This window comes from Myotis davidii, unplaced genomic scaffold (genome assembly GCF_000327345.1).
Source record: "Myotis davidii unplaced genomic scaffold, ASM32734v1 scaffold962, whole genome shotgun sequence".
Lineage (NCBI taxonomy): Eukaryota > Metazoa > Chordata > Mammalia > Chiroptera > Vespertilionidae > Myotis > Myotis davidii.
The window spans coordinates 6,499,456-6,509,446 of record NW_006295559.1 but is presented as its reverse complement, the minus strand read 5'-3'; the positions used below and the strand labels follow the sequence as shown (position 1 = coordinate 6,509,446).

At 37.6% G+C, this 9,991-nt stretch overlaps 2 protein-coding genes across 2 annotated transcripts in view; one reads left to right on the top strand and one right to left on the bottom strand.

The window, feature by feature from the left end:
- The window catches only part of ACAD11 (acyl-CoA dehydrogenase family member 11), a 70,618-nt gene that overhangs the window by 39,925 nt on the left and 20,702 nt on the right, over positions 1 to 9,991 (top strand). Inside the window, exons 12-13 of the mRNA XM_015568070.1 lie at positions 2,297 to 2,404; positions 4,062 to 4,160. Of these exons, the coding sequence (XP_015423556.1) occupies positions 2,297 to 2,404; positions 4,062 to 4,160 (207 nt within the window). The remainder of the gene's footprint in view (positions 1 to 2,296; positions 2,405 to 4,061; positions 4,161 to 9,991) is intronic.
- On the bottom strand, positions 5,419 to 9,354 carry ACKR4 (atypical chemokine receptor 4). Its single transcript, XM_006770202.2, has 2 exons — positions 8,520 to 9,354; positions 5,419 to 7,036 (listed from the first exon to the last, which is right to left on the bottom strand). The coding sequence occupies exon 2, from the start codon at positions 7,025 to 7,027 to the stop codon at positions 5,975 to 5,977; it is 1,053 nt and encodes a 350-aa protein (XP_006770265.1). The 5' UTR covers positions 7,028 to 7,036; positions 8,520 to 9,354; the 3' UTR covers positions 5,419 to 5,974.

Below are 9,991 nucleotides of genomic sequence, written 5' to 3'. Positions count from 1 at the left end.
GTAAAGAAATCTATTCACAAAGTTTCTAAAGATTAATCTCATTTGTATGAAGCTATTACATCATGCTACATAGGTGGCTTAATTTTGTGGAAAGAGAACTGGTAGTCTTTTGTTTAAAACCTCTTTTACTGTTACTCAATAGTAAGAAATATATTTTATATCATGACTCAATAATATGTAGCATATGTAGTTGTATGTGTCTTCATTGATGAATGGATAGGGGTGGGGGGGAGAGGGAGAGAGATACTGATATATTATTGAAAAAACTTCATGAAACAACTACATGCAGTGCACTCAGATATTTTCCTCTAAGTCTAATCTAATGTATTCTGTTTTGATTTAGTTTAGTATTTACACACTGCTGGCCATATTCCACTAAAATGACTTGAAAACATTGGGTCATAATGTGAAAAATAATGCTATAGAAGACATCCTTTGCAGATGCAGCTCTGCCAGTACTTCTCCATTTGACCTGTGAACTTAATTTTCACTAGGTGGTCATGGACTTTTTTTAGTATTAACATTTCATGAGTCTATCAGTTGTACTATCTAAAGGATATCACCAAACTGCTGACATTTTTAGTTGGCCAGGGACATACACTTTCTTTGATCCAAGTATGCTCAACAACTCTCCTCAGCAAACAAGATGTGTCAAATCAAAAGTAGAAAACCAGACATTTTCTCTTTGCAGTGGAGATATATCTTCAGGAAGGGGTTGGGCATTGTGTTTTGGAGCATTTCCAAAGCAGATAAAAAGGGCATGTAATGGATGCCAGTTAAATACTTTGGGAGGATTCTTAGGTGTAAAAGATTAATTTGTACTCAAGCTACCCGAATTATTTCCCAAGTAGTTATAAAAGCTTATGAGAAACATATGTTATCTTCCAATTTGTCCTTTTTGTTTTGTTTTTTGCCCTTCAATAAGTCATACAATGTTGTATATTGGAATGTTGAAACTAGCACTTTAAATTATAAAGTTGTTATTGGATAACTTGGGGGCATTGGGCTGACTTGGGGGAGGGATTTGTAGAAGTAATTTTTGTAGGCTCTTTTCCCAACCCATAAATGATAGCTTCGTTTAACCAACTTCTTGGAATGAACAGTAATTTTGGAGAGTTTATATCCAATATTTACCTCATTTGAACTATAACAAGAAACATTGAATTGAAAATAAGCAAAGAAAACACTGAGCTACGTTAATTCCAACTCAGAACTCATTTTTTCCCGCAGTCAAAAAGAATTTTCAGTTTGTTAATCTAAAAATCTTTCATTTTTAATATAACTTTGGCTTCGTGAAGAGTGTCTAAACAGAGGAAAAACATATTTTGAGAAACTTATCTTAGACTTAACTCAATTTCATAGGCATTTTAATGACTATCCTTAAAGTCACTGTAAGAGATGATGTTGAAAAATCTTTAAAATCTTCTAAGAAATGAGTATTCAAAGAAAAGGTTTTAGAAATAATTTTTAGAAATTTGATAGGAGTGAAAAATCAAAGAAAGGCATCTGAGCATTTTGCTTGATGGCAAATGTGAAGTTTTTTGTTTTTTTGTTTTACACCTGAGAATGATACTAAATAGTGTTATCATGTACTGAACAGTTCTCTCGGAGGGTTGGAGAGCGTCTTTGAGGTTATCTACTATCATTTTCTCCCCAGAGCAGGGATTCTGTGGGTAGCATTTTTGAGATATGACCTCATACTTTTCTAGATGGTATGGGGTACACAAAAGTAAGAGCAATGTCAACAGTGAAGAGACAATAATTACTATGAGATCAGAAGAAGATATTTCTGACTGGGGAAGCAGAGATTCTTCACAATGCAGGTGGCTCAGAAGCAGAATTTACTTAGCAGTGGTGGGTAGAATTTCACTTGGAGAAGGCCTGGCAGGAACAAACAGGGTGTGTTTGAGGTACTAGTGTCTCTTGTTTGCCAGGAGTGTTGCAATCCCTTTTGGCAGAGCATATTTGCAAGATACGTATCAGGCAAAGGTTAGGCCAGCAAATTGTTTTCCGCCGTCCTAATGGAGTTAGACCTCATGAGAGCCAGATTTCGCGGAGATGAGTGGACAAGTGTCTGTGATCCAGAACAAGTTGAATAAATATGCACTGAATGCCAAGTGCTTGTAACTACTTAGGGCACATCTTCATTGAGGATTACATTCACTAGTGTGCTTCAAAATACTGCTAGTAAACATTTGCTTTAAAAGTATGCATGTCTGCATTATCCATATAAAGTTTGGACTTCATATTAGTAAATTTTAAAATTAGAAACCAATGTTTTTCTTGTTCCGTATAGACACAGGGAACATGGAGCTGCTCCACCTGTATGGAGATGAAAAGCAGAAGCAGCAGTGGCTTGAGCCTCTTCTCCAAGGGAGCATTACCTCCTGCTTCTGTATGACAGGTAAAGCAGATCACTGTTCTCTCTGCAATCACTCCCCCCGGGGTTATGGATGAGCTGAAGAATGTGGGATGTGGCTCTGTGTTTCGGGTAAATTTGCCCGTGATCAGAAAGGTGAATATACAGTTTTAAATTTGGAAATTTAGAACTGTGCAGAATAAAATTACCCTCCCCTTAGGTAGGACACCAGATGATGTTTTCTGGTAGTTTATAGGCAGAAACAGCAGAGAAAACCTAGTTTCATAATCTTTTGACTTGCATTTCTAAAATTACCACTTATGGATATTTAAGATCTTTTTTGCCCTTGTGAATGGAATATTCCTCTTTGTGATAATTTTATATTGACACTTACAAAATACGTTACTCTGCATAAACCTGGAAAAATAGAACTTTCACCAATGCTGGTCAGATAGCTCAATTTATAATCATGTGGGGGAAATAAAGCTAGAAGCATGTTAATAAAAATAGTTTGGTACTCTTTGTACATAGGAAACAGTAATTAAGAACTCCTAAAGGGACAAAAACATTATCATAATTGAGTTTAGAATTAAACTAAACTTCATCTGGTCATAATTTTGGCCAGATTTTTTTGTCTTCTATAACATTGCATACATTTATAATAGCAACACCGATCTCCATTTAAATCAATAAGAGGCATTTATTGAATACCTGCAGTATGATGCGTTAGCTACAAAGCACTAATTTGAGGTTACAAAATAAGTAGAGGACACAGCCCCATTTCTAAAGGAGCTGAGTCTCTAATTTTAGAAACAGAACATGTGAACTATCTGAAGGACCCATTTAAAAGAGCATGTATTGCCAAGTACAGATTACTGTGAGAGCTGGCCTGTAAATTCTGAAATGCCATGCAGTAAAGCAGCCTTATAAGAGTTTCATGGTAAACTTTCTGCAAACAGTATGTGTTGAGCAGGCTTTAGAGAATGCAAAATAAATAAGTCAGTGAAAGCATTCCTGATGTCAACAGTAAAGAAACAATAATTACTGTAAGATCAGAAGGAGATATTTCTGACTGGGGAAGCAGAGATTCTTCACAATGCAGGTGGCTCAGAAGCAGAATTCACTTAGAAATGATGGGTAGAATTTCCCCTGGAGAAGGCCTGGAAGGAACAAACAGGGTGTGTTTGAGGTACTGGTGTCTCTTGTTTGCCAGGAGTGTTGCAATCACTTTTGGCAGAGCATATTTGCAAGATATGTACCAGGCAAAGGTGGAATTTGCAAGGCATAGTTAGAAATTGTTTAAGATAGTAAACTGCATGGTAAGGAAATCTGGCTTGCAAATATTTAGTACAGACTTCCGTCGTGGGAAGAACAATGCTTTTAATCTACTTCTGATGACTGGAAAAAGAATTGAGTTTTACCTAAAATCATGTATCAATGAGGAAGCCAAGAACACAATTCAGATTGCAAATCCCCACTGTCCTAAATACTTCATTCATTCATTCCTTCTCCAATGCACGGGTACTGAATACCTGTTCTTTGTAGGTTAGGGGAGAACCAGGGTGGCATGGGGGAAGGATAGGAAGATGAAAAAGATAAAGATGCTCTCTGTCCTCGGAGAGTTCACTTTTCCTTATCTAACTCCTTTTGGTAAACCAATGGTATCTGCCTTCCTGTAAATTTCGCCTTTACTTATTTATAGAGCCAGATGTAGCATCCAGCGATGCTACAAATATTGAATGCAGCATCCAACGAGATGGAGACAGCTATGTAGTCAATGGCAAGAAATGGTGGAGCAGTGGTGAGTATTCAGATTGACCCTTTGTGCTCAATGCTGTGCTAAAAGAATTTGAACATAGTTATTGGTTTTCTGATCACAGTTCTTTAATTCTGCCTTAGCATTTTCAAATTTAGAAATAGTTGATAAAAAAAGTAAATTTAAAATAACATCTCAATTAGGTGATGCTTCTTTTAACCCCTTCCCCGGCAGAAACGTGTATACACGTTTTCACAAAATGTTCTTTTTTCAGTCGTCGACGAGTATACTCGGCTAAAAACTTTACCTTCAAAAACCAGCTACATACGTACCATTCTAAATAATTTCATCTAGAAACTTCCTGAGGAAATACTATTCTTAACCACAAAAATGGGAAGAAAAAATAATTACAAACTGTTTTCATAACCAGCATCAAAAATACTATATAGAACCAAAATAAAAAAATTAGTCTGAAAAAGAAACGTTTTTAACAAAAAAATTATTGGGGAAGGGGTTAAGTGCAGAAAGCATCTTTTTCTTTTATAGTTTGTGAAAAATAACATTCATATTAGTGCACAATATTTTTGACCATTGTAATTTCTACCAAAATTAAATTTTAATAGGGACATATCACGTGGACTATAATCCTATCCTAATATATAAAAAACCAGGGGCCATCATGACCAAAACAACCAGACAGAGACCAAACAGCAGGCTGTGTGGGGCAACCAGGCTGGCGGGGAGGGAGAAGGAGGGCAGTTAGGGGCAACCAGCCTGGCAGGCAGAGGCAGTTAGAGGTGATCAGGCTGGCAGGACAGGCAGTTAGGGGCGATCAGGCAGGCAGGCAGGTGAGCAGTTAGGAGCCAGCAGTCCCAGATTGTGAGAAGGATGTCCAACTGCTGGTTTAGGCCTGATCCTGGCAGTCGGACATCCCCCGAAGGGACCTGGATTAGAGAGGGTGCAGGCTGGGCTAAGGGGACCCCCCACCCCTCCATGCACAAATTTCGTGCACCAGGCCTGTAGTAATTTATATATAATTGTTTTTAAAGAAAAAGTATACTTTATGAAAAATAATTTATTGTGGTACATAGTTTTCATTGCTTAAAAATACAAGTGTTTAAGTAAAAAATAAGAATCTTTACACTTAGAAAAATACATTGTTAATCAACTCTCAGTAATAGACTCACATAAATGGATGAACCCTTTAAAAAGTTATAAAAATAACTGATTATAATAATCAGGTATGATTGTCTGAGGGTCGCTTCTAACATATACATGATAAATCTAACGTAAGTCTAATGGGATAACCAGTTTATTACTAAAGAAAGGTGACATATGGAAGCAAATTATGTGTTTAGAAACTTACCAAGAAGGTATTAAAAGGGCCAGAAATGCTTTTAAAGTATTTTTTGTTGTTGTTGATGGTTATTATGAAATCACTTACAAATTAAGAAACAGGAAAAGAGGGATAGATTATATTTTGCTGTATAGTTAATCAAGGATTAAAATTATGCAGGGAAATCATTCTTATATGATTTAAAATAATTATAAATGCCCCTTAATATAAGCCTCTTTATTAATGTTTTAGATGGTCTAACATAGCAAAATGTTTTTATGACTTATGCCTGTTATTACTATTTTCCAATATTGTTCATTGTTATTTTCTTGTTTTATGCATTGATTATTGTGTTTCCTCTTCTTGGTTTCTACCCTCCCCACTTCTTCACCCCAACCTCTTCTTTGTAATAAGTTCCCACCACAGTGTCTTGAGATTTGAATTTTAGAATAATGCAGATGTTTTAGCTGAGGGCGAAGCATCACTCATGTGTATCGAAGCAAGACACAGAGCAGTTTTACATTTAAATGCTGAATGTACTGGTTGGCTCTGTAGGGACTTCAGAATCAAAAGGAACCTCCTCCACATTTTGTCTTTGTCTTCTCCAGGTCCCATATTTCTTGGCCACTCTCATGACGTAGTTTTTAAAAGAGGATCCCATGAAAACATACAGGACTGGGTTGAGGCAGCTGTGAAAGAGTGCGATGCTCTCTGTGATCTGGATGGCGACATCCATGCGTTTGCTCATGTCGCAGTTGGTGATCAGGGAGTAGATGATGTCTATGGCTTGGCAGAACTTGACAATGTTATAAGGCAGCTGAGTGGCAATGAAAACTATAACCACTGCGAGCAGAACTTTGAGGGGTCGAGATTTTTTAATGTTCGGCATCTTGATGAGTGTCCTTGCCGTGATAGAGTAGCACACTCCCATAATAAGAAAGGGTATCACAAATCCGATGCAGATTTCCAGCATTTGAATCCATGCTTTCAGGGATGTTTTTAGGTGGTATGGAAAGATGGGAACGCACCTAGCCTTGTGATTTACAGTATAAAAAACCAGCTGAGGTATGCTCAGCAAGATGGCAGCCATCCAGACACAGACACAGATGAGCCAGCATGGTTTGCCCACTCCTGAGTGACTCGGGGCTCTAGTTACTGCCCAACATCTGTCTAGGCTGATACAAGCCAAAAACTGCATTCCAGAGACAAAGTTGACTGTGTACAAGGCCGAAGTGACTTTGCACATGATTATCCCTAAAACCCACCCATGAACTGCATTAACTGCCCAAAAAGGCAGAGTGAATAGGAGGAGCAAATCTGCCACTGCCAAATTCAAGATGTACACATCTGTTTTGGTCCTCTGCTTCTTGTAATAGGCATAAATCGCCACTACTGTGGAGTTGCCTGCAACTCCAATGATGAAAGCTATTGTGAAGAAGGCAGGCAGGAAAACTTTTGCAAAATTTCTGACCTCCTCTTTTACACAGACCACTTCATACTGACTGTAGTCATGAGTGCCATTTATTTCACTTTCCTCATAATAGTAATCTGTCGATTCATTGTGCTCCAAAGCCATGGCTGCAATCTAAATGGCAAAAAAGAATACAGGATATTCATTTTAATGTTGCTTGCAAGGAAACTTTTTTCTTAATCTAGCATATACTTTGTTCTCTTACTAAAGAAGAGAAGAGATAACATATATGAGCCTGAATCTACCCTTCTTTGAAATCCTTTAATGGAAGCCACATTTGGAGTATATCCCCAAGACTAGTTTTCATCCACAGGCACACCCCATGCTACAGCACACGTACTCATTCTGCTCTTTTATCTCATGGACTATTTCCTGCCCTTCCCTTGGAGGGCCAATTCCTGCTCATTTAACTTGGATGTTACCTCCCCAGAAGACTTTCCTGATCCAGAAGCTACATAGACATATCTCTCAAAAAACTGACCCCATCCTATGGAAAAGATGTGCCTCCCAACTACATTTTCCCTCTATGTCCTAAGTTCCCTATGATGGTAATTAATACCTTATAAAGTGTGTGGCACACAATAGTTGCTCAGTAAATATCTGTCAAATAGATGTTTTACCAGCAGATATAAAGCTGTTATTCTCCTGCCTCACCTCTGTTATTTTACTATTTTGGCTATTAATACCCAGCAATAGTAAGATAAACTTACACGGAATTCACAAGCTTTAAAATGTATTTAATAATGTCTTTCAAGGTTTTTATTAGAGTGCTGAGTTTTGTTTTGCTTTTTTCTTACCCTGTCTGTCTCCCTTTGGTTAGTTTTGTCCTTAGAATCCAAAATATTCTTATAGAATCATGAATGAAAACCTTACTTTCAGAAAAGTGTGATAACTTATGGTACATTTTCAAAAGAATGTTCTTATACTTGCTACCTTTTTGGGGTGAGTAAAACAAAGTAAAGAAGGCCCCCTGAGGACAGCTACCACATAAAAGAACTACTTTTAACAACTTAAAATGATTAATTTTATTTTTACTGTTTTTAAAAAGTTCCAATCTGGAAGATTAGTTTTCATTAATTATTAACACAATGTGAACTTTGTTATTTCCTTCTCTTTTATCACAGAAATCTTGAACCTGATAAGGAACAGTGTGGTCAAATAATATAAGATATTAAGGAAGGTTATTTTAAAATAAGAATTAATCTTATTAAAAATGTGCATAAATAGGAGTAGGAATGAAAATTATTTCCAAAAACGATCCTCTGGCAATAGCATAGAAACATATTTGGATAGCTCTGTAATTATTACAGGAACAAAAAAATTAGCGTTTGTAAAACAAAGCAAAAATAATGGTATAGCAAAACCTGTTTCTCATTAATAAAATTTTATAGGCAATAATGGTATTAAAATAATGCATATTTTCTTCTTGCTATATTTAAGTTTAAAAAATATAACTTTTCAAATAGCTCTTTTTTTTGCACATAAATGTTTAGACTTCTATGCATCAACACTCCTTCTACATAAGTAAATATAAAACATTTTTGAGCTTTCAAAAAAAAAATCATATCCAAGTCAGAATGAGAAAAGAAAAACCAACCTGTTTCAGTGTGCAGAAAGAGAGCAGCAGTCTTGAATGCAGTGCGGAGTGAAATCAAATGACCTTGCTAACTGGGGCTACTTTTGTTTTCACTTTATACCCCGCCTTTATCTTGCATCCAAGAGGGCTTTCCTGAAATTTAACCTCCTGAGCACTTGATCTTTATTTCATGTATAACCATCCTGTGAAACCAAATCCAAGTTCTTAAGTGTCCTACGACACAAACCTGGAAGAATTTCAGCTTGTTTCAACAACTACAGACCTTTCAAAGTTTCCACTTAGCTGAAGGCAACCAGAAAGTGCCTGTGGCTTAGGAACTGGCTGCCAAGTCAAAAGAACTCACCCAAGAGCATCCAGGCAGCTAAGGAGCACTGTGGGTAGCATCAGAGAAATGCTCTCTAAAGTTACCTTGTCTAGGAAAGAAAACAAATTGTTTTTCACCCAGAAAATTATCTGTTTGAAGACTAAATTAGAAGTAATCGTTAGGCATATCTAGGAGTTAATATTTTTGTGCCACATTAGTATTTTCCTTAAGCTGCGAGACTCGTCTTTGCTTCACAGTTCCTCTATCCTTGATCCCAAAGTATGCCTTTCCCCATGACCTTAAACTCTTTTGCCTTCTTGTAACCTTTTTCTTTAAAGACCGGCATCCCCTCCTATGTCTTAGTCAGTTGTTTATTTTTCTGATTCCAAACAAATGAAAATTAGAGAAAGAAATGTATGCAGATTTAGCCTTTCTGGTTTACTCCAAGTTGACTCTCCTCATATTTACATAACAGTTCTCTTGTTTATTACATATTCATGCAAGGCTAGGCTTAGTCTCCACCTGCAGAAGTTATTTCAGACCCAGGTCATTTTTTCTCCAAGCAAATCAATTCACAGAAAATAGGGTCTGGGTCATGGGGCCTTTGTCTTCCTTCCCCTCACCGCAGTACACATGTGAGGGTACAGCCGGATTCTTCCCCTGTTCCCCACCCGTCTTTGAGGAAGAGTCACTTGCAGGCAGCTAAACCAGTACTCTAGGGAAAAGATTGCCTGGATTGGTGGTGTTTGTCATCTTTCAGTGCAAATGCTTCTACAATGGCCAATTTTAAGCCACCAGTGTGAAGCCACTGAAAGCAAAATTGCTAAGAGGCTGGCAGAATGGGCTCTCCTGAGCGGGCTCCAGCACACTCCTCCCAAAGAAGGCACCTCTTCTGCTTACCAACCCGATCCTTACTCCAGCCTCTTGCTGCCTTCAGAAGGACACTGCTCTTACTGTCCTCCCTATCCCTGCTCTGGACTCTCTGTTCTTTCCCTTCTCTTAACTCTTGTTCTTCACCTGATATATATGGGGCAGGAGGAAATAATGAGCAACCTTCCTCTAAGTTCTTAAAGTGGCCTACAAAATCCCGCCATCCCGCATTGCCTCTCTGACCTTATTCCATAGGACTTGCCCCTTTGCCTGCTTGTTCTGCCACACACCCCTACTC

Excerpts from the sequence above, each read along its gene's own strand:
- ACKR4 (XM_006770202.2), bottom strand. The coding sequence starts at position 7,027 with ATGGCTTTGGAGCACAATGAATCGACAGATTACTATTATGAGGAAAGT.